At 42.5% G+C, this 25,430-nt stretch overlaps 1 protein-coding gene across 1 annotated transcript in view; it reads left to right on the plus strand.

Moving 5' to 3' along the window:
- The window catches only part of LOC115461257 (cytochrome P450 26B1), a 35,617-nt gene extending 10,423 nt beyond the window's left edge, over positions 1–25,194 (plus strand). Inside the window, exons 3-6 of the mRNA XM_030190966.1 lie at positions 13,734–14,009; positions 14,651–14,806; positions 18,431–18,712; positions 23,135–25,194. Coding sequence (XP_030046826.1) covers positions 13,734–14,009; positions 14,651–14,806; positions 18,431–18,712; positions 23,135–23,527 — 1,107 coding nt within the window. The 3' untranslated portion in view covers positions 23,528–25,194. The remainder of the gene's footprint in view (positions 1–13,733; positions 14,010–14,650; positions 14,807–18,430; positions 18,713–23,134) is intronic.
- The last annotated feature ends 236 nt before the right edge of the window (positions 25,195–25,430 follow it).

The raw sequence follows: 25,430 nt of genomic DNA on the forward strand, positions 1-25,430 counted from the left end.
TTATATCTTTTTGAATTATTCACAGTACTCTAAATAGTGTCTCACCAGAGACTTATACAGAGACATTATCACTCCCTTTTTCCTGCTGGCCATTCCTCTCCCCGTGCACCCAAGGCTACCAACATAGCCGCACCACGTTCCTATTCTTACTGTTAAGTACATTGTACAGCTATATAACATGGGATTGCTTATAACATGGTCAAGGGTTGGACTCTGTTGATTTTTTTATTAGATATTACACACTGTAGACCTGATATAGCAGAGATTCACTTATAATGTGGTCAACTATATTAGATATTAGACACTAGACCCGATATAGGAGGGATTCTCTTATAATGTGGTCAAATATATTAGACACTAGACCCGATATAGCAGGGATTCACTTATAATGTGGCAAAATATATTAGATATTAGACACTAGACCCAATATAGCAGGGATTCACTTATAATGTGGTCAAATATATTAGACATTAGACACTAGACCCGATATAGCAGGGATTCACTTATAATGTGGCAAAATATATTAGATATTAAACACTAGACCCAATATAGGAGGGATTCACTTATAATGTGGTCAAATGTAGTGGACCCCAGCATTTGCATTGTATGGGGACCTACAGAGGAGACCGTGTAGTGCAGTAATAACTCTAGTTGTGAGGGTTATGAAGGTAAGTGTTGTTGGCTATTGCTGTTCCCAAATCAAATTGGCATCCCTGAAAACATGATGGGGCAGGGTGTGGCACTGTTCTCGGAGCAGTTGGACTATGTTTCTGGTGTCTAGATTAAGTCATTTTTCTGTTACTGAGGATCTACCAGAAAATGATTTGCTAGAGCTGCTGTTTGTACTGTAGCAGAATGAAGGACTAGTATCCATATTGGGGTCGTCATCAGGAAAAGTTCAGAGGTCCAACAGCTACAAAAACCCTGAGCATTCCTGGTAGGGCCTGTGCAGGGGTGTTAGACATCCTAGTTCAGCGGTTCAGAACCCAGTCCTCAGGGCACACTGAACCAGTCTGGTTTTCAGGTTACACTGGCTACCAATCAAAGTCAGAATCATCTTTAAAACATGTACATTCATCTACAAAATTATCTATGGCATGAGCCCAGATTACATGATGAAGCTAATAGATTTGCCAACCTTCAGTTACATACATAGTAGCATAATAACATAGTAGATGACGGCAGAAAAAGACCTGCACGGTCCATCTAGTCTGCCCAACAAGATAAACTCATATGTGCTACTTCTTGTGTATACCTTACCTTGATTTGTATCTGCCATTTTCAGGACACAGACCGTAGAAGTCTTGCCCAGAACTAGCCCCACCACCCAAACACCAGCCCCGCCTCCCAATCTCGGCTAAGCTTCTGAGGATCCATTCCTTCTGCACATGATTCCTTTATGTTTATTCCACGCATGCTTGAATTCCGCTACTGTTTTCATCTCCACCACCTCCCGCGGGAGGGCATTCCAAGTATCTACCACTCTCTCCGTGAAAAAATACTTCCTGACATTTTTCTTGAGTCTGCCTCCCTTCACTCTCATATCATGTCCTCTCGTTCTACCACCCTCCCATCTCCGGAAAAGGTTTGTTTGCAGATTAATACCTTTCAAATATTTGAACGTCTGTATCATATCACCCCTGTTTCTCCTTTCCTCCAGGGTATACATGTTCAGGTCCGCAAGTCTCTCCTCATACGTCTTATAACGCAAATCCCATACCATTCTCGTAGCTTTTCTTTGCACCACTTCCATTTTTTTACATCCTTAGCAAGGTACGGCCTCCAGAACTGAACACAATACTCCAAGTGGGGCCTCACCAACGACTTATACAGGGGCATCAACACTTCTTTTCTTCTGCTGGTCACACCTCTCTCTATACAGCCTAGCAACCTTCTGGCTACAGCCACCGCCTTGTCACACTGTTTCGTCGCCTTCAGATCCTCAGATACTATCACCCCAAGATCCCTCTCCCCATCTGTAACTATCAGACTCTCCCCGCCTAACACATACTTCTGTGGATTTCTACTCCCTAAGTGCATCACTTTGCATTCGTCTACTAGATCAAGAAACTCTCTCATACTACATTTTCCTAGCTATAAAAACATCTGATATAAATCCATGTTGGACAGAGATTTCTCACATATGGTAGTGAGATAAAAAGGATTACCAACTATTTAATATTTCACAAATTTCTCATGGCAATCCTTTATAACAGATTTTCACATTGTTAGACAATGAACTACACAACAAATGTTATGATATTGTTAGTAAAAATATATCGTATGCATTTCTAGTTTTAATTATTTTAAGCCACATAGAACTGAATAATTAACATTCAGATCACCAATCAATAAATAAAACAAAAATATCCACATTGAATATGTATGAGATAGATTTGCATGCACTGCCTCTGCTGTCTCATGTATATTCATTGTGTATGTCCTGAAACTCTGAGTGGTTAGGTGTGCCCTGAAGAATGGGTTGAGAAGCACTTCCCTAGATGAACCTTCACCCTTGCGCCCCCCTCTCAGTTAACTTTTGACCCTGTGTGCCCCTCTAAGATTTTGAAAGTTAAATTTAACAATCATAATCATCCCAACACTATCCTCCCCAGAAAAATCCTATAAAAACACTATTTTGGACGTGATTCTTTTAAATATTAGACTTTTGTTTTGTAAATATGTCAAGAACAGTAAATAAACTTGAATGGTTAAAAGAAATTATGAGGTCAATTTTCAAAGGCCATTTAGAGGAGTAAACGGACTAATTGAAAACCGTCCTCTCTTCTTACAAGAAATGTGCGATGTTTCTTTAGCTGTGTGAATCTATAGTTGCTTTGTCTGCAGCTGTTTTTTGCTGCTCTAGGCGACTGCCTGGTTGTCTGCCAGTCATGCCCAGATTAGGATTCTGAGGCTTGCATACCTGAAACTCAGGCATCTGCCACAGATCACAGAATGGCATGAGAAACCAGCCTCGGGGGGGGGGGGGGGGGGGGGGTCAGTGGTAAGGGAGTGAAACTCAGAATGCTGCTTTGCAGGCTCATTGTAAGGGTTTTATTGCCTTAGCAGAAATTGGTTACTTTTGGATTATGACCACAGGTGGCCAGAAGAGAGTCTGCAATGCGATTTATGTCACATTGCAATTTTTTTTCACCCAGGCTTCTTAACAACCGTTAGAAAATGACTTTCTGCCTTGAGTAATGGAAAAGGGTATGAAAGACTCTTCATGCTTGTGCTAGTCCACTGAACCATTCACTTCCCTGTACAGTGGAAACTTTCATTGTGCCACACAGAACCAGGTGTGCTAAACATTTGTCCCCTAGAGACACAATGGGAGAGACGAGGTCGAACCTCTGGTTCTCAGTATCTAACATGTGTATGGCTTATTAGCGGCAGGCGGAAGGCACCCAGGCTCCAGTGCTGCTTGTAGAAGATGAAGAACACATACATTTAGAAAGAAATAAAAAGCAGCTGTTGAAAATGGGGGAAAAGAGTGTTAGGAAGCCTCTGATCTGAGACATGAAAGGCTTTACAGTGCCTTGCAAAAGTCTTCACACTACTGTACATTTTTTTTTACATTCTGTTGTCTAAAAAAGCAGTAAAGAAGGAGTTTGTTTCACTGATTTATACCACATATTCTACACTTTCAGCATGAAAGAACAATTATAGAAATATTCAACAAATAATGAAGAATGAGAAACCAAAATGTTTCGATTGTATATGTCTTCAGATCCTTTTTTTTTTTGCAAGCCCAAACTAGTTCTCTTTCCAAAATTCGCCTTATCAAGGCTCATAAATAAGCAAAATTGAGCCCACCTGGGTCCAGCTTCAGTGGCTGAGCTGATTCAGATATACTGACTGGAGAAGCAAGCTGCTTCTCTCTTCTTCAATTCATTTCAATTCAATTGTTGTATACTGCTAATATCCCCTTCTCAAGGTTCAGTGCGGTTTACATTCTAGGTGAGACAAAAGCAGATAGTGCTAGTGTGAGGTATCTACTTCTATCTACTTATCATTTCTATAGCGCTACAAGGCATACGCAGCGCTGTACACCATACACAGAAGACAGTCCCTGCTCAATGAGCTTACAATCTAGATAAGACAGGTAAACAGACAGAACAATTAAGGGAAAGGGAATAAAGAGGTGAGGATAAAGGACAGGGTAAGTGAGTTAGGAGTCAAAAGCAGTGGTAAAGAGGTGGGTTTTGAGTTTGGACTTGTAAACGGCTAAAGACGGGGCTCGACATACAGGCTCGGGAAGACTATTCCAGGCGTGAGGTGCAGCGAGATAAAAGGAACGGAGTCTTGAATTAGCAGTAGAGGAGAAAGGGACAGATAAGAGAGATTTATCTACAGAATGGAGTACTCGAGGGGGAATGTAGGGGAGACGAGTGGAGAGGTACTGGGGAGCGGCAGAGTGAATGCACTTATAGGTCAATAGGAGAAGTTTGAATTGAATACGGAAACGGATAGGGAGCCAGTGAAGTGACTTAAGGAGAGGGCTAATGTGGGCATAGCGACTTTGGCGGAAAATGAGTTGCGCAGCAGAGTTTTGGATTGATTGAAGAGGAGAGAGATGGCTAAGAGGGAGTCCAGTGAGAAGTAGGTTACAGTAATCAAGATGAGAGGTGAAAAGAGTGTGGATAAGGGTTTATAAGAAACATTAGAGACCATTGGATTAATGCATGAGAATAAAAAACATTAAGGAAAGGATAATGGATGATACTAGGAAGTAGAAGTCATGATGGATTATTATGAAGCAGTCTTATGAGGTGAATTTGAAGAAAATATCTAAAATTGCCAAGCACAGAAGAACTCCAGGATAAATGTATTCAAAGGTACAGATTGGGAGAAGAATATGAGAACATTTTAGTGCGTCTGAATATCCTTTGGGACACTGTTCTTCCCATCATTGTACAGTTGAATCAGTTTGGCACAACCAAGACACTGCCTTGATCGGGCTTGATCGTCTGAAAAAGGGCATTGTACAGTCTAAGGTACCCTGACTGAGTATGGAGAAAATATTGATTATTCAACAGTTTTAAAATGACCACAAACCTGTAAGGCAGGGTGACAAGAAGGAAGGCACTGCTGAAGAAAATCCATATTAAGTGCTGCACACCATTTGCAACGAAACACTTAGCGGATTTGCAACCCAATGGGATGAAAGTAGAACTTTCTGGTTGCAATGCTAAGTGATGTGTGTGGCATATAATAAACACAGCACATTACCCTTCTATTATGCACGAGGTGGCAGTGTTATGTCCTAAGGATGTTTTGCAACGGGGTGGGGGTGGGGTGCAAGGAAGCTTGTGAAGATCCAGGGGAAAAATAGATCGTGCAGAGTACAGGCAGATCTTGGAAGAAAACTTGTTCCAGTCTGGGACTGGGGAAAAGATTCACCTTTTAGCACACAGCACGGAGAAAGTGAATGGCCAGACCTGAATGGGATAGAAATTCTGTTGCAAGAAGACTGCTGTCCAGGGACAATTCCAGCTAACTTGAAAGACCTTGAGCTGTTTTGCCAAGAAGAATAGACAACTACTACACCATTCTGCTGTGCAAGCTGGTAAACACTTACCCTGAATGACCCACCTGCTGAGTCAAGGGGTGGGAAGACTTATGCAAGTGAGACTTTTAGGTTTCTTAATGACTTTTTAGATATTCTCTTTGAAAATGTAGCCTATGCTGTGTTGATCAGTGAACAGACTCCTATTTAATGCATTTTGAACTTGTAGCGCTATAGAAGTGATAAGTAGTACTTTTGAGACGGCTGATTATGAGAAACTTCCAAGTGTTTTAATTGTTTTGTAAGGTGCTGTAAACATTGTCACAGCCCTTGTGCTTAATCACTACAGATTCTCCCAAAATTATTGGAAGAAGCTCTAAGGCAACATATCTTCTTTATTTTTTTTCTCTCTCAGACACAATCAACTATAAAACAAAGGTCTTTTTAAAAACTTTCATACATTGTGAAAAGAACAACCCGGAAGCAACCCAGAAAGAAATGTTTTGAAACGTTGTTTGCAGCAGTGGCATAGCCAAGAAGCACAACTGAGTGAACCAGTGGATGGGCCCGTCCCTCACAGGCCCACATATAGCTACACCCTTGGTTTGCAAGGATGGTGGACCGCAAATGAGTAGAGGGAGATGGAGTGGAGCTCTAGAGTAGTTTTGTCCCATGGGCAGACAAAACTTTAACCTGATTTCACTGTGCCTCACCTGCCCCAGATGTGACCATGTTATTTCTAAGGCATCAGTTAACCTACTGATCCATTTTTCTTGGAGTTCCATGTATAATTAAATGAACTAGCTGACCTGATCCTGGTTTAAAGTTAGATTTTAAAGGTGCTAAGTTTAACCTGATGAACAGAATATTGGAAAGCTGGGGAAGGTTAGTTTTGACTTGTATGTACTTTTGCACATTTTACAGTGTAACTCTTGTCTTTCTTGAGCTTGAAACTCCTGTATGCCAATTGAAACCAGGGTGGGAGTGAAAAGCATGCTTGGACATGGCTTCTCCAGCAGCTTTCCAGCTTAGACCCCACTGAAACTGATCTCACTCTTTTCAGATTGGCTGCATTTTCCACAGGACAGGTGCTAGGCCTGTGATCCACTTTCTCCTTCCACCTTATATCTGGTGAAGTTTTGTGGAAGTTAGCAGGCCCCAGAGGGCAGATGAATCAATTGCATTAGTGCTACCTCACTTTCAGCTTTGGTTGAAGTGTGCTAAAAGGGTGTTCAGGGCTTAGGCTGGGGATGAGTTATTTAACCCATTAGTGCCCAACGTTCCCATGTGGGAGCTTATTATGGGAACATTGGGCACTAATGGGTTAATATGACAGGAGATGTGGTGGTGGTGGTGGACAGAGAAGGAGGTGTGATTACCCAGAATGTCCTTTCAGTGGTGGTACTACAACAACACCCAGGTTGCATAATTATTATTTTATTATTTTTCACCCTTTCAGTAGTAGCTCAAGGTGAGTTACATTCAGTAGAGTGGGATGTTTGTCTGGTGATTCAGGGGGACAAGCTTGTAGCAGTGGCGTAGCTACGTTGGGCCACGGGGGCCTGTGGGCCCCTGGTTTTGCTGGCGGGGTCCCCAACCTCCGCCAGCTGAAACCTTGTCCAACGCCGGTCTCCGGTGTCGCCGCGTTGCCTGCCCTGCTCTTCTTTTCCCCCTCACGTCCTGCACACTTCTTTTAGTGAAATTGAGCATGTTCAGTTTCACTAAAAGTAACGTGCAGGATGTGAGGGGGAAGAGAGAGCAGGGCAGGCAATGCGGTGGCACCAGAGACCGGCGCCGTAGAAGGCTTCAGCTGGCAGGGGTTGGGGACCCCCGCCAGCCAAGGTATTTGCTGCAGCAGTAGGTGGGGAGCGGCAGGGCGGCGGGGGGGGGGGGGGGGGGGCGAGGTGGTGGGGCGGGAGACAAAAATGTACCCCCCCCCACCTTGGGCTCTGGCCCCCTCCCACCGCAAGGTCTGGCCATGCCTCTGGCTTGTAGTTGTAAGTTAAGACTTGTGATGGTCCAGTAGATGCCAGTTCTGCCTGAGATAGTAGCCTGATGAGTGGAAGGGAAAAATAAATAATTTACCCCAGCTAGGCTACAGACACATATGCTCAGCAGAACAGAAAACCAATCACTCAGGTGATAGAAGCAGTTTTTTTTTTTTAAATCAAGAAAAGCCAGGGAAAAAGTTCAGATAATTTTCACTAGAGGGCGCAGTGCTTTTATTCTAGGATCTGTTTCAAGTCAGCAGCAAACCTCTGCTTCTGAGGCTTTCCTCTCCTATTGCAAGTGGATGGGTTTAGGATCTTGGCCCCGTGGATCTCTAGATCATGGGGCCCACTTTAGTAAGCATTCTCCAGAATAGAAGAATACCTTAAGTAAATGGACCTCACAGAGATGTAGATAACGTTTGGATTTCTAAAAATAAATAAATAACCTTTTGCCCCATGAGTCCATATAGCACAATATTTTAGTTGCATCACCCACCATTCTGCTATAGCACTCAAAATGCAATGAAAGCCTGTGGGGAGGGAGAACTTGAACAAGCTGTGCTGAAATTCCAAGTTGACTGAGTTGAAGCCTAATTGTTTTTTGTTTTTTTTTAAAATTTTAAATTGCAAATTTTAATAAGTCCAAGGCAACAAGCAGGCAGGTGATTTACAAGATCCAGCATGGAGTGAAAAAGGAAGCAAATCGCCACAAATCGTTCATAAGAAGTTCAATTTATTCACCCCTCTTAAAGGGCTGCGTAAGGGACTTGAAATTACAACCCAGTGGTACAGCCTAAACAGTCTCACCTACTGGACTAAAATATTTTCTCTCCTGAAAAGCAACAGTGACACCACGGGCTTCTGATTATTTATTTAAGATAGTAGTGGTGAATAAATTGAACTTTTCATGAACGTTTTGTTGCAATTTGCTTCTTTTTTCACTCCCTGCGTGATTTTAATTATATACTTGTAATGGTGGTGTCCTGGTTGTGAAGTGGTCTCTCACTGGATTTGCTCCCACAGAATTTATTTTTCTTCCTGGTCCTCTTATCAGTTTGTTCTCTAAACTCACGCTTTTCTCCAAGGGTGCACACAGCAGGATGGAGGGAAGCAAAGGGACAGTTGTTGGATCTTGGGGGAGGTTAGGAGGAACAGAAGAGAGAGGGAGAGATGCTGGCCACTAGGGTAAGGGGGGAGAGCAGGACGGAGAGAAGGAAAAATTACTGGATCCAGGGGGTGAGAGGACAGGAGGGAAGAAAAAGAAATGCTGGTATGTGAGGTTAGGAGGGGCAGGAGGAAAGGAAGAAAGGTGCTGGCCCCTGTGGAGGCAGGACAAGAGGGAAGGAAAATAGATGCTGCCTGCTGAAGGTGGTGGTGGGACAGGAGGGAAAGAAGAGAGATGATGTTAGGTGGGGGGGGGGGGGTGGTATGGAGGAAGGGAGGAATGAGAGGAGAAGCTGGACATGGGGAAGGATAAGGACAAAGAAGGGTAATGCTGGGAATGGGGAGCGAGATATAGACACAGAGAAGCGATTATGAACAGGGCAAGAATAAGGACACAGAGAAGGGAGATGCTCAACATAGCAGGAGGATGGGGCAGAGACACAGAGGGGAGATACTGTACAGGATGGCTATGGCTGCAGAGGGAAGATGAAGGATGGACATGGAGAGACAATAAATGCCCTGGTAAGAGAATTAAGAGAAGGGAAAATAAAGCAGAAATCAGATAAGAACGGTAGAAAAAGTAATTTTATTTTCTATTTATTGATTAGAATATGTCAGTTTATGCAATGTACATATGCTAGAGCTGGCTTAAGAAATGGCTGGGGCCCATTAGAGAAACCTCACACATTGGCCTTAAATCTCCAGCATAGCGGTGGCAAGTCTCCAGCTTTGGGATGGGCCACCCTTGGCATCTCTGGGATGCATTAGAAGGTTTTGTGTTCCATTTGAACCTTTTGACTTTCCTGATTTGCTTGGTTTTGAGGTTCTTTTCACAGCATTTCCAGTCCAGGTTCTCTGCCTTTTATCCCAGGGCACTGTAGTCCTGTTAATATGAGAACGATAAGAACCACATGGTCCAGAATGCACTCAGCAAGAGTTAGAAAAGCTGGACTGGATTATAAATTCATTTAGTAATGGAGCTAGGCTGGCAAGCTTGTTTCTGTGTTTCCAGAGGACTTTATGTCCAAATAACAGAATCTGTGAACCTGGTATTTAGCTTCAGAAAATGCTTGCAGAAGAAAGGGATTCTTATTTTGTTTAATGGTCACAAAGTGCCTGCCCCTTTTTACACCTCTGTAAATAAATCCCTTCCCTGGATAAGAAGTATGGAAAGGTTAGACTGTGTGCGTGGGGAATTTCTTATAAAAGTACTATTGTTGGGGCTCAGAGCTGAGGCCTTAAAGGGACAGAGTATGTTATTTTACCAAACAAACTCCAGTGAGCCACGGATATTAAAAATGCAAAGTCCTGGCCAGGAAAAAGTTACCTTTTCCTCTTGGTGCTGACTGCAAGAGAAATTCTCAAATTTACAGTTTTTAAAAGGTTGCTATGCTTGAATATTTTTTGACTGTGTTACTTTTTTTTTTTCTTTTAATTTTGCTAAAACTGAAAATATTCCAACTTTTTTTTTCTTCAGGCAGGATTTTACAAAACACTGACCTTTTACCTCACACACACACACACAGACACGCACGCATATACGCAATTAAGCATGGCAAAGCTGTGAGGGGTGCCGATTTTTAGTCTGTGCTGAAACACGGTGAAAAGAAATAGAAGCACCAGAATGCAGTTCCTTGATATTGAAAATCTCCTTACACTGGATGCACGATGGTTAGGCCAAGAAATACTACTATTACTACTTACTACTACTTATCATTTCTATAGCGCTACTAGACGTACGCAGCGCTGTACACTTGAACATGAAGAGACAGTCCCTGCTCGACAGAGCTTACAATCTAGGACAGACAAACAGGACAAACAAGAGATAAGGGAATATTAAAGTGAGGATGATAAAATAAGGGTTCTCAACAAGTGAAAAAGAGTTAGGAGTTAAAAGCAGCATCAAAAAGGTGAGCTTTTAGCTTAGATTTGAAGACGGCCAGAGATGGAGCTTGACATACCGGCTCAGGAAGTCTATTCCAGGCACAAGGTGCAGCAAGATAAAAGGAACAGAGTCTGGAGTTAGCGGTGGAGGAGAAGGGTGCAGATAAGAGAGATTTACCCAGTGAACGGAGAGGAGTGTAGGGAGAGAAGAGAGTGGAGAGGTACTCAGGAGCTGCAGAGTGAATGCACTTATAGGTCAATAAGAGGTGTTTGAACTGTATGCAGAAACAGATAGGAAGCCAGTGAAGTGATTTGAGGAGAGGGCTAATATGAGCATAACGACCCTGGCGGACCAAGTGATACTAGTTCTGGGGGAAGACTCAGGGGCAGGACTTTCCTGGCTTTTTAAAATTTATGTCCCACTGCATCGTGGTACTTGTGCTCTTTCATTTAAAATCAGCACTTGCTAGGTGCCATAAAGCCAGGACAAGGCTGAAGTCTTGCTGCACGCACTAGGTCATTGGGAGGCCTTTATAGCATTTCAAGTGTGACTGCAGTTACTGTTCCTTCTAAGCTGAGTGAGACTTCTCCAACTGCATTGCTACTAGTGAGTGTGTGTGGTGGTGGGGGGGAGTACTTCAATACTGTGTTTTCAATTGCTAGGGACATGCAAGTTCCCTAGAGTCCTACAGAACTTTACTGTCCCTCAGTTTTGAATATGTGATAGTGAAACAGCACCCCCAACTGGCAGGACTGTAGATGGAGGACTCCCTCTCAGCTTAGAGGGAACAGTGACTACAGTCCTAGCTTAACTGGTAGGCCTGTGAGGTAGATGGGATGTATGTACAAAGATATGCAAGGTATGAGAGGATGTATGTTTCAGGGGTTCCAGAAACGTGATTATATATGCTGCCAAAAATTATAGTACATGGCAAAAGCAAACTTTTATTGCAGTACAAGAAACAGTATACACATATCTTGTAGGGAGGGGCTTATTTACACCTTAATGTACTCTACAACATATGTGCTGCATAATTTTGTGGCATCTGTTGCAGATAGGGTGATGAAAGCACAAGTTGTAGGCCGAGATTATAGGAAAACAACACAAGGTTATTTTCCTCTAGAAACGCTGTGCACCGCATTTAGCCTTTAGCAACACTGGCATATTTTGGAAAATAAGCAGAAAAAAACAGTAGAAGGCACCAAGATAAAGTACCAGGAAGGCCGAAAGCACAGTTTATTAAAAAAATTCAGGAGACATATACAAAAACACTTTCCTCACCAGTATACAAGATGCACTTCGTAAAGGAACCCAACACCAGGGGTCCTTATCAGAAAACAAATAAAAACAAATGATCAATAACAATAGGATGAGACCTGCAGTGGTACCATCAGTGTGTGCATAGAATAAAAGTTAATCATAACTGAGTGACCCAAAGGAAACAAAATATAAGAATTGTGAAAAAAGGAACATATTACCATTCATTACACAGTGAAATCTTAAAGAACCGTAAATGATCATAAAACAATGATAGTCACTGCATCCAAGTAGTGAAATATATAAAAATGCCATGAACCCATTATGAAAACATATTCTACCTGTAATTAGCGCTATCAATTTAATGTCCAAATGCACATGAAGATCTTGCATACACAATATCCTGTGTGCTGAAGGTGTGAATAGGTAAATGGCCTCTCTATAAAGAAAAACACAAAAATTTGCATATCCAGAAGAACACGGAAGATTAAAAAAAAAAAAATAGGTTCAAAAGGCAAGTGATCCTAAGGTATGTGTAAAGCAAATCTGCAAGACAGCTAACAAAGAAATGTAAAGAAAGATAAACTGGCACAACATTATGTAGATATGTATGTGGAATTGGCTCATATGCAAAAAAAGGAGTGAGGGCCAACAACTTCCAGAAGAGAAGTAAGCAGAAAACAACAGGGGTGGAGGTGGAGAAAATTCCAAATGACCAAGGCAAACAAGGAGTAAGAGCGTCCAAAAAGTTTATTCGCTAAAGTAAACTGACCCAAAAGACCCTACATGGGCCGTGTTTTGGCACGAAGCCTGCTTCAGGGGTCAATATGGTTCAGGTAAATCAGCAACACAGAGTGTGAAAACCAGTAAATACTTGAGCACAATACACTAGACTGAGGTCATCCACCAAACAATCCCACAGCTGTATATTGTGCTCTGGTATTTAATGGTTTTCACACTCTCTACGTTGCTGATTTACCTGAACCGTATTGACCCCTGAAGAAGGCTTTGTGCCGAAACGCGGTCAGTTTACTTTGGCAAATAAACTTTTTGGACACTCTTACTCCTTGTTTGCCTTGGTCATTTGAAATTTTCTCCACCTCCACTCCAGTTGTTTTGTGAATTGGCCCGTGCACCATGCATCAAAAAAACGTTGCAGCTGCCATTAACATAAGTATATATGCTGCACAGAAAATACAGAAAGATACATCTTTAACTTTTAAAATGTTGGGGGAAAGCTATTGTGAATCCTAAAGTATTTATAAATAATTATAAATGAGCTTATTCTATATGTACAATCGGAATTTATGGTTCTTTAAGATTTCACTGTGTAATGAATGGTGGTATGTTTCTTTTTTCACATTTTTTCACGGCCTGTGTTGGGTTCCTTTTACGAAGTGCATCCTGTATACTGGTGAGGAAAGTGTTTTCGTATATGTCTGCTGAATGTTTTGAATAAACTGTGCCTTTGACCTTCCTGATACTTTGTCTTGGTGATTTCCACTCTTTTTTGCTTGTTCTGTGGATTGCTTGTGGAAGGGTTGCTTTCCTTCTTTTTGTGGATATTTTGGAAAACGACACTGCTAGTTGTTGTTTGCCACTTATATAAATAATCCCCTGATGCATCCTGACGGTGAAATGTGACCACGTTGGGTACCCTGGTGAATAAAGCCCATTTTCAATTTTGAACCTTAGTGAATAGAATCCTTTTTGGAGTTTTACCTTCTGTGGTGATATTTTGTGGCTGATATTTGACTGAGATCATAGATGATAGCTGAAGGGGGGGGGGGGGGGGAGATGACGATGACAAATGAAGAGTCATTAACATCCTCATCTGCCAATAGTGAACCCATGCTGACGCTAAATTAAAACATTGTGTGATATGCACACTTTTGTATATTTATCTTTTTCTTTTTACATTTTCTAGGTGTTCTCCAAGATTTTCAGCCACGAGGCACTGGACAGCTACCTTCCAAAGATCCAGCTGGTGATTCAGGACACGTTACGGGTCTGGAGCAGTAATCCCGAGCCCATCGATGTCTACATCCAGGCACAGAAGCTCACTTTCCGCATGGCTATTCGCGTGCTGCTGGGCTTTCGTCTCTCCGATGAGGAGTTCAGCCAGCTCTTCCAGGTCTTTCAGCAGTTCGTGGAGAATGTCTTCTCCTTGCCTGTGGACCTGCCATTTAGCGGCTACAGGAGGGTAAGAGAGTTCTCTTGTGATGTACTGTACTGGGCTGTGTGGTGCTGCAGATTGATTTGTGGGTATGTGGATGAGGGGGTGCAATGTCACTGGGCAGCAGATAGAATTACTAAATTCTCTGTCGGTGATTTCACAGGGGTGGGGGGGAGGAGCAGGAAAGGAAAGGGATGTTCTTTAGAAGGCTGCAGTATGATGGGATGATTATATACTGTGGCATATTGTGTAACAAATCTTTACTATAACTATCGATGCACTCTGACTAGCATGGCTTAAAATTCTTGCTGTCTTAAAATAATTCATTCATGAAATATTTAGAAAGTATATAGCTCCCCCCTTAGGAGGTGCTCAGAGCTAGATATGTGTGATCACTGATGAGAAGAAAATTACAGAGTTGTTGTAATAGTCCAATTTGCTTTTTTCTTTCTGCATGTTCTGCTAATGACTAATGGGTGAAACCAATTAACTTCCCATTTTGAATTATAGACAAATCCCTTTTAAATTCTGTAGTTTCAAGGACTTTGTTCTACCCTTGTTTTCAGGTCATTTCTCTTATTCCAGTAGGGACTGGGCAGGAATGCCCCTTAATCATCTCTCAAATATATATTGACTGGACTGTATCTGTACGGATTTTTTCCCCACAGGGGATCCGAGCTCGTGAGACGCTGCAGAAGAGCTTAGAGAAAGCAATCCGGGAGAAACTGCACAGCTCACAGGGCAAGGACTACACAGACGCCCTGGATATCCTCATTGAGAGCAGTAAAGAACATGGCAAAGAGTTGACCATGCAGGACCTGAAGGTAGTGCAAATATGCTGACTCCTCCCTCCCCCCTCCTCTGTGCTTCTGCCTCTCAGTCTAGGGTGGTGCTTTCTGTTCCCTTCTGTTTACTGTATTACACCCTCCTGCAGGAATCTTGGGCAGTACTGAGGGTGATATTTCGCTGCTTAACCCAAACCCAGGGCTGCCGAGAGACTGAACTGGGCCCAGGGCAGGGCCGCCGCCACCCGGGGCAGAATCATCATTCTTGCCGCCGGGTTAGGAGTTAAAAGCAGCATCAAAAAGGTGGGCTTTTAGCCTAGATTTGAAGACGGCCAGAGATGGAGCTTGACGTACCGGCTCAGGAACTCTATTCCAGTCATATGGTGCAGCAAGATAAAAGGAACGGAGTCTGGAGTTAGCAGTGGAGGAAGGAAAGCAGTCATTGTAACAGTGTTGGGATAATAACCAGTTATGTTTATAAGATTACAAATATAACCTTTATGTGCCAGCTTGAAAAACACTGATATTCTGTACGTTTATTTTTCTAAAATGGATGTTTATGCTGCCTGCACTCGGCCCATTAACATCCATATTTCTGTATTTTAGAACAGCCTCTATGTCAACAGATTATGTTCTAAAATACTGCTGAAAGACGCGATGTCCTGACCTGGACGTCTCAATTCAGACTTCTATGTCATTTCTAAAATGGGGCTGATGGTGTGAGGTGGCTATACGTATAGCACTACATGTTTAGTGCCACCGCCGGAATCCTGCTAGACGATTTTCTATGCAGGGGCTAGATGGGCAGCTTCCACAGAGTGGGGGCCTCGCGGACGCTAATTACTACACATGTAGGGGCAGGGCACGCATGTGTTTGTCTTTGTGGAACCGGTTTCTGTGTTATAGCTACCCTTTTAGAACATTCTGGATTTCCATGTTTGCCATTGCGGCATTTTGTGAGAACGACATTTATCTCCTCTTCATTTTTCACGCTTTTTAGATATCTTGGTTTTTGGGTGGAGATAGGCTGATTTACTAAACACTTATATGTACAGCCCTGGTGATCTAGAATATGTCACCGGTTCAGATTTAAGAATTAGGGCAACTAATTCATATGTGCGTGTGCCATACCGGCCCAGAATTATGAGTGCATGTGTGACGGGCCTTCATAATACTGTAAGTCAGAGTTGCAATGAGCCCACCTGATGGATGCTAGTCGGTGAAAAGGGCACAACTTTGTAAAAGTCATGTGCTCTCATATATGAAGCAAGTTTCACCAGGGAATGGTAAAAATAAAATTAGTACCATCTTTAACTTGGAAAACTCGAAGTGCATCATTTGAAATCCTAAAATTTGCCACAGGTTTATTTGAAGTGTAGCTATGGATTGAGGACATGTGGATATACTCGGAGATTGGGATAAAATTGATTAGTATAAACATAAAGTCCTATCTGATCTATGAAGGTGCCAGTACTAAATTTGTGCCCTGGTGCATGTTAAGCCCCAGCGCTATGACCTGTGCCAGAAGTAGTGCCACACATTGTTACACTTCAAGCTATATTTATCTCTTGCTAAGAGATATTCAGCCTGGCAGTGCAAGTGAGGGCTAGCACTGGTGTACAGCAGCATGGCACAGGCTTCACTACCTTTTGCAGTGGCAATAAGGCAAGTGTATCATCCAGAGGAAGCTGCTCCTTCAGGTGGCGAGGTGTGATACAGCTTGGACGTAATTAGAAATACCTAAGTAATCCATGCAAGTTTAAGTGCCTCTGTATTCCTCCTCCTGCCCTCTGGCCTGCTTTCTGGTAGTAATGCATCACCATATTTGGCAGTCTGTAAATAGCCATTTAGAATCCATTGCTTGCTCATAGAAGCACTAAAACCATAAGTGGACGGAGGAGGATTGGGAACAAATCCTCTTCCATCATATGGTCATGATGAGGAAAGAGCAAACCCAGGCTGCGTGGCTAGTGGCCAATCACTTTCTCAGCTTCTCTTGCAGGCCAAGTGCTAAGGCTGAGTTCCTCTCCTCCTTTGCCGCTCACGCCAAATCTGACAGAATCTCTTTAGGATATAGGCAAGATGTTAGGGGGAGGGGAGAAGAACTCTGTATCATCTGAGCCCTTCATCTCTTTCAAAGACTGAGGCTTTATTATTGTTGTCATAGGTTGGTGGGACCGCTGAGAGACACAGCCTGGTCTGGGGCAGGACTGGACTGCTGTGCGCACCCCGCACCTTTCTGTCACTGCTGCGCTGCTCCCTCGCTCTGTCTTCTGCTTCAGTGCGCCAGGAGGAGTTGGGACCCGGATGATTGCATTAATGTAATCATCTGGGTCCTGGCCGACACGCAGGAGCAAGAGAGAGGACAGCCCCGTAAAGCAGGCAGGAAGAAGCTTGTCTGCGGGCCCGTGCCCCTCCTTGGAGGCCGGGCCCGTTGAATTTTGCCCCCCCCCCCCCCCCCCCCGCTTCTCCCTTGCGGCAGCCCTGTAGGTTGGCAAAACCTTCACTTCCATGCCCCCTTTATTGTCTTATAAAGAATAATGGCAGAAGTGCGTTCCACAGTAGCCTTGAGACAGGGGTGTGTAGGGATATCTGTGGGCGTGATAGGTGCCAGGGTGAAGAAGTTTTATGTGATTGTGAGCATGATGGAAAAAGGACAGAGATGATGGTATGGGGAGAGGAGAGGAATGAGATCATATGGAAACTTTTTTTTTCTTCATTCCTTTGATAAAATAAAGTACCTCCAACAGGACTGTTTGTCAGGGGAGTTTATTATGTTGATTTTGACAACTGCTGTATAAAATGCTCTGTCTTATGGTACAATAAAATCATCTTGAACCCTTTGGGAGTAGACAAAATCAACAGACTTTACACTTCTCTCACTTGAGCTCTGTGATTGTCTAAGACCGATAGACCAAGCTTGCAGAGAGAGCCAGTGAACTTTTAGGCGGGAGATTGATTCAAGAGCTGGCAGCTGAGGTTAGTTAGTAGCTAAATCAAAGAACAGTGAAGCTTGGAGGTTCAGGCTTTGATCCAATCCCTTACCAAGCACTGTGTGACTGAGTAAATTCAGTGAAAGACAAGCTACTAGAGCATATCATCACAGTTTGCATGCAAGCAAGCCAGCTCCGATGCCATCATTTATGCCACAGTTATTATTCATGAGGCTATGAGCTGAAGTTTAACCTTTCTTTGCTCAATGTTAGGTTGCAAGTGCTGCACAGTACTGGTGCAGCTTAACTTAGTGATTTGCATAGTGATGTGTCCATTGAATACACCTTATAAGTCGTAAATACAGACAGGGATGAGAGCTGGGAACAAGTCGTGGGCTGCTGTGCAGTGTGCACACGTTTTTGCCAAGTGCCAGATTTGTGCCTTGGGTAAAGATTCCACTGTTTCAAAAATTTGCAAGCTAAGTTATGCGCAATACTGGCAGAGTTTAACTTTTTTTTTTTTTTTTTTGTAAAATGACCTGGTACATGGCAAATTTTAAGGAGATATTTTTGTGGAGATATTTAAATGATGCAAATGTAAAATAAAACCATTGCACCTAGTCATATAAATGTGATCTTTATTTGCACTGATAGATTTGAGCTTGAATGAGTGCTGATCTGATCCTTCCGTTTACCCACCCCTCTCTGCTTTCTCTTTGCCCCTCTCTAGGATGGCACTCTGGAGCTGATCTTTGCTGCCTATGCCACCACAGCTAGTGCCAGCACCTCTCTTGTTATGCAGCTCCTGAAGCATCCTGGCGTGCTGGAGAAGCTCCGGGAGGAGCTCCGGAGCAACGGCATCCTGCACAATGGCTGCATCTGTGAGGGCTCCCTCCAGGTGGACACCATCAATAGCCTCCACTACTTGGAATGTGTGATCAAGGAAGTCCTGCGTCTCTTCAGCCCTGTCTCTGGAGGCTACAGGACTGTGCTGCAGACCTTTGAGCTGGATGTGAGTCTGCCAGTTATTTATAAAATTAATGATTTTGTACAGCGAAGGGCAATAAAAGGGGAAAACCATTGCAGTGTCAACAGTGGCATGTTGCATTTGGCACAGTGATATGTACGTTTAGTAGGGATGTGGGCAGACTGAATGGACTGTGCAGGTCTTTATCTGCCATCATCTACTATGTTACTTTGGGGCTGATTTTCAAAGCACTTGGGGCCCTGTTTACTTAGGTGCACTAGTGTTTTTAGCACATGCTAATGCTAGAGACACCCATATATTCCAATGAGTGTCTCTAGCATTAGCTTGCACTAAAAACGATAGCACGCCTAATACGCGCCTTAGTAAACAGGGCTCTTAGACTTACCTTACCCCAGAATGCCCATCCTTTTTTTTTTTTGAGGAGTGCATCTTTTATTTACCATGGTCTTTTTAAAGACCACTTTTACAATCATCTCTTCAACTGCTAAGGTTGGTTGTTCCTTCAGAAACTCCAACATCAGACTCCTGAGGCCGAAACATGGTGCCATGTCGAGTCTCAGGTATTGCAGTAATAAACCAGTGTGTGTATCCCTTTGTCTGTTCAGCCCGCTTCCTTCTCCCACTTTTTGGTTTGCTCTGTCTATCCCGTGGGTTTTCTCTGTTCAGTTACCAGAACCAAAATAATAATAATAATAATAAAACAAAGCCTGACTTGGCCATGTTTCACCTATAAGTCTGCATCAGGGACAACTAGAGGGGGAAGGAACAAAATATACTTTTCTCTAGCATGACATGAAAAGGCAAATGGACAGAATTTGTACACAAGGATGCTCCTTCCTGTGCTCTTTAATTTTATAAACTGCATAGATGTTTTTTAGGCCCATTGCGGTATATCAAATGAAATAAATAAATAAGTAAAAATACTAAAAGGGCATTAAGCTTTTAACACACATTTAGGGGTCCTTTTACCAAGCTGTGGTAAAAAGGGCCCTGTGGTATGGCGGGGGGCGTTCTTTACCACAATGGGTAAAAAGCCCCTAAAAAAGACATGGTCATGCGGTAAGATTATTCTTACCACATGGCCATGTGGGAGGTTTGGGGAAATTACCACTACCCATTGAGATGGTGGAAGGGGTCTTGCAGTAACCGGGCAGCGATTACCACCGGGTTAGCATCGTGCTAGAAAATAGGGAATTATTTTCCATAGCACTGGAAATGGCATGCACTTGAGGCAGAACTACCACCGGTGGCCATATTAAGCTGGCGGTAGTTCTGGGTTGCCATGCGGCAACCCTTTAGTAAAAGGGCTCTTTAGTGGGCCAGAAAAGGCATACTGCAAATACAGTAATTTGCCTTTCTGTGCACTATTTATGCCTTATTTATGTATTTTTGTTACTGTTTTGGGAGAAGGCATAAAAGCAAAAAAAAAGAGTTCCTCATAAACAGTCCAAAGTGTAGAAACCAAACTTAGGGCCCTGTTTACTAAGCCGCGTTATAGGCGCGTTAGCATTTTTAATGCACGTTAACCATGTACGCGCGTTAACAGTGTACATGCGTACAATATCCGTACAGGCGCCTACACAGCATGCGCAGTAATTGTAGGCGCATTAAAAACACTAATGCACCTTAGTAAACAGGGCCCTTAGAATACAAAAAATACTTTATTATCAAAATTCAGTATCAGTTCTTCAATCCAAACTTCTTGAGAGAATGGAATTCCAAAGACAAAAAGGAGCTATGAAATCAGATCCAAACATCTGATGAATCTTCAAAGCGCCTGCTAAAGCCTCAACAATAGGACATTTTGGAGATGTGAAGTTGTCTCCAAGCCATACGCAGGATCTTTCAGTTAAATGCCTGTTTTGTACCCGACCCTGATGAAGCCTTATGAGATGACAAAATGGGTCCCATCGGCTTTAGAGAAGATTTTTTTGAATCTCATTATTGTGCCTACTCTCACGTTCTTATTGTTGAGGCTTAAGCAGGCGCTTTGAAGATTCATCAGATGTTTGGATCTGATTTGATAGCTCCTTTTTGGAATTCCATTCTCTCAAGAAGTTTGGATTGAAGAACTGATATTGAATTTTGATAATAAAGTATTTTTTGTATTCTAAGTTTGGTTTCTACACGTTGGACTGTTTATGAGGAACTCTTTTTGTGCTTTTGTGTTGATTTATTGGTTTCTCTACATCCCGTATATTTTTTGTTGGGAGGCATGCCAAGGGTGGGAACAGGTGTGGAAGCATTTTCCAGCTAGCACATTCTAATTAGTGTGTGCTAATAGGACTTAATTTGGGAGCACTTAGGGCCCCCTAAATAAGAGGTGGTAAGTATTCCTGAACAAATTTTTAAGATGTCCCAAGTACTGCCGCAGAAACTCTGGGCTTAATGTGCAAGAAAGTTCTGTGTTAAAACCAATTAGGCACAAATCTTAATACGTTTTAGTAAAAGTGGCCCCCATATTATAAGGAAATAAAGGAGAGACAAGGTCATAGCTTCCACAAAGAGAAAGAGGAGGAATTTGGTATATCGCCTTTCTGTGGTTACAGTCAAAGCACTTTACATATTATATAAAGGTACTTATTTTGTACCTGGGGCAATGAAGAGTTAAAACACCCCCAGTCCCCCCCCCCCCCCCCGAATCAAACACCATCCCGAGCATTTACTGATGTCTCCAACCTTTTTAGCATCTAATAAAAATTTAAATTACTCTGGCTCAAAACAAAATATAGTAGAGGCAAATAAAAGTATACATTTACATGGAAATCACAACTGGTTTTGCCTCCCCTCAACCCCAGAGCAAAACCTCGATGTATTTGAAGAAATCTTTTCCTGTGCTCCTGTGTACATGTTCCATGTCCTGTGGGAAAGCAAAGGCAACAATCAGAGTCCCCCATTAGTCTCTCCATCTTCTGAGTGCTCCAAAAGTGTCATGAGGTCCAGGCTATGTGCAGATAAATCTTCCTTTACCCATGGGGGAATTGCTGTGCCTGGAATCTTTAGAACCTTCTGCATGTACTTAAAAAAAAAAGTTCCCCAGCAGAAAATACAAGCTCTCAAGTTTAAATATCTCGCATCACTCTCAATTACTTCCAATTTACGGAGTGTTGAGTTCTTATCCTTGAATCAGATTGGATTTGTTGGAGCTTCCCTGTAGCAGCTTCCACCTTTTGAAATGACAAATCTTAATCTCTCAAGACTGGGTCAAAGTTTTGCTGATCATCCAAAACCACTGTAGTTAACGTAGAAATAGAATTATGAAGACTAGTCAAAGCATTCCAGATGCTGTTCACTCTGGGGTTCTCTTCTCTAAACTTAGCTTAGAATAATGAGTGTGCGAAGATCTGTTGCTTCCTTGAACGCATTAAGAAACCCTGAATAACCCTACTTCTTTTGGGAACAAAAAAAACTTTACACTTTCAATTGCGACTTGCCACTTTCACATTAATACTGGGGCATTTATTCCAGTGCATCTCACAGACACAGAACTGTTTTCTCTGCAGTAATACTGGAGGTGGGGGGGGGGGGGGGGGGGGAGTTATCAACATGGGCTACTGTTAAATTGGGTTATCTTAGCATAGGTTCCCATTTTATGCAATGAGATCCTGTGCTAAAATAACCTGACTTATGGTAAAATAACCCGACTTAAAAGTAGCCCACATTGTTAATTTCTCTCCTGAATGATGTTATGCTCTGGGGTGAACTGTCAAATTTCTTTAGAATATTTCTCCGCTGCCAGGATCCTTCTGTTGCTTTAGTGTATGCATTCTCCTGTAATGAATGTTTGATGTTGTTCATGGTCCCATGAGTTTACCTTGCTTTGTTTGCTTTGTAAATCTGTGTGCAGAACAATTCAGTCCTTAAGACCCCTAAAGAGGTTTGAATTTCTTTCAAGTCTCAGCAATCAATGTTTGTGAGAGAGATCCATATAAAATATTTGGACTAAGACCCAGGTTTATTTGAATAATCTGACTACTTTGAGAATCAGAGCTTTGGGGGACCTCAGGGACCACTACTACTACTACTTATCGTTTCTATAGCGCTACTATATGTATGCAGCGCTGTACACGTGAACATGAAGAGACAGTCCCTGCTCGACAGAGCTTACAATTTAATTAGGACAGACAAACAGGGCAAACAAGAGATAAGGGAATATTAAAGTGAGGATGATAAAATAAGGGTTCCAAACAAGTGAATAAGTGTTAGGTGTTAAAAGCAGCATCAAAAAGGTGGGCTTTTAGTTTAGATTTGAAGACCGCCAGAGATGGAGCTTGACGTACCGGCTCAGGAAGTCTATTCCAGGCATATGGTGCAGCAAGATAAAAGGAACCACCACAATAAAGGATGTCACACATTGTAGTTGTCCGAGTGACTGAATGATTTCTGGCAATTTATAACTGCTTGAATTTCTTTACTTGATGGCACATTCTGTTTTCATTTTTGCAGGGTTTCCAAATTCCCAAAGGCTGGAGTGTGTTGTATAGTATCCGGGACACCCATGACACTGCTCCAGTGTTTAAAGATGTGGATACCTTTGACCCTGACCGCTTTGGGCAGGAGCGCACGGAAGACAAAGATGGCCGGTTCCACTACCTCCCATTTGGAGGTGGTGTGCGGTCCTGTCTAGGTAAACACTTAGCCAAGCTTTTCCTCAAGACGCTAGCCATCGAGTTGTCAAGCACAAGCCGGTTTGAGTTGGCCACAAGGACTTTCCCACGTGTCATGCCAGTTCCCGTGGTTCATCCTGTTGACGGACTAAAGGTCAAATTTTTTGGACTTGATTCTAACCAGAATGAGATCATAACGGAAACAGAAAGTATGCTCGGAACCACGGTGTAACCCAAGTCTTGGGAATAGGGCAGGAGGAAAGGCAAGCAAACGAAAGCAAAATGACAGTAAACTTTACAAAAATATTTTTCTTTCACAGACATTTATAAAGCTGCCAAACAGTTGCTGATACATGTTATCTTTGTGGGAAAACATAAAACATGTTTAATTTGTTACACACAAATGCATTGAAAAAAAATAGAAAATTAAAACCACAACTCTCTTGGGAATGGTGACTGCATGTGCCACAGCTGATGAGAAGACAGGAACATGGTGGCTGTTGGGGGCCTTGGTGGGCTATTCTCATTCTCTTGAAGCAATCACATCAGATAGAAAGCTCTCTTTGCAATATGGGGTATACAGAGGGTTGCCAGTTTATGGGAAGGGCTCTATAATGAAGTAGTCTTACCTCTACCATGACTTTGTTTATTTACAGTATTAACAATGATCAGAATTTAATAGTCCATGCTTTCTGTTTCTAGAGCTGAGGAACACAACATTCTGGTCCCAAGTTGCTCCGATTTGAAGATGTACCAATTAGGTCATTATGTTATTGTTACTGCCATGCTACCAGACCAGTCCTGATTTAAAGTGGGTCTTATCGCATCCATAACATGGGAAGGTTAAGGAAGGTTGACGCGTTGGCCTTGTAACTTGAATGTGATACAGTTATTGGCCATCTATGCTAACTGGAATCTTCGGGGTAGGGTATTTAGAGATCAAAATAAATATACTCAAGTAGTCACTAAAATAAGCATAAAAATGAGCCAAAAATGAACTCTGCAACTAGCCACCTCTCCAGATATCAGCATCAAAAGGAATAATGTTTAAGATAAAACAAATAGATCAGTATGTGTAAAACATGATATCTCATGATTATACACTGTGTTGGGCATAGACCGATGAAAGAATCATCCTTAGTTGGGACTGTGCCAGGCATAGTAGAATCAGTGGTGGTCTGATAAGTCAGCTGTTCAATCTTTGTGTCATTCTTCTCAGACCTTGGTCACTGAACTTGAGGCAAGAACATTGTAGAGTGCATTTGAATAATAATAAATATTATTCACCCCAAGATCCTAGTGATGTGGCAAGTCAACACTAACTTGCAGTGTATCTGAAAGTTGCAAGAGAAATAGTCCATCCAGGTAGAACAAATGAATACAATTTAATACTAACAATTTGGAAGGGACAATACTTTGGGAAAGCAGTGGTTTAAAATGTTATTGATTAAATGATGGAGTGGGAGAAAGTGAGGTAGGTTGAGCACTTTGGAGATGGCAACAACTGTGTGATAAATGACAGTGGATGCGATCTACTTTGGATTATATTTGCTTATGCCATTTTTCAGTGTTAGCTGATCACTTGCTTCCATCATGCCACTTTTCTATTGCTAAGGTGAGAGATGAAGTTTCTTACAGAATGATCTCTTATTCTACAATTTGGGTGAGAGGACTACACTTTAGATTAAACAAGTTGAAGCGTGCAAACCCTGTGTGACACAATGACATATTTCCCTTTCCTCCAGTGGCTGCCAACAACCCTCCTCTCGCCTATACTCCCATGCCCTGCAAACATAAACTTATTAAATTAGGGGCTGCTGAAAGGCCTAATAGCAGGAGTGGAGGAGTGGCCTAGTGGTTAGAGCACCAGTCTTGAAATCCAGAGGTGGCCAGTTCAAATACCACTGCTGCTCCTTGTGATCTTGGGCAAGTCACTTAACCCTCCATTGCCTCAGGTACAAACTTAGATTGAGAGCCCTTCAGGAATAGAGAAATGCCCAGTGTACCTGAATGTAACTCACCTTGAGCTACCACTGAAAAAGGTGTGAGCAAAATCCAAATAAATAAATAGGAGCCATAGTATGGTCTTGTAAAGACATGTTGGGCCCTCAGTGCACATTCCTCTCACATGCCCC

The sequence above is a fragment of the Microcaecilia unicolor genome, chromosome 2 (assembly GCF_901765095.1).
Source record: "Microcaecilia unicolor chromosome 2, aMicUni1.1, whole genome shotgun sequence".
In the NCBI taxonomy this organism is placed as follows: domain Eukaryota; kingdom Metazoa; phylum Chordata; class Amphibia; order Gymnophiona; family Siphonopidae; genus Microcaecilia; species Microcaecilia unicolor.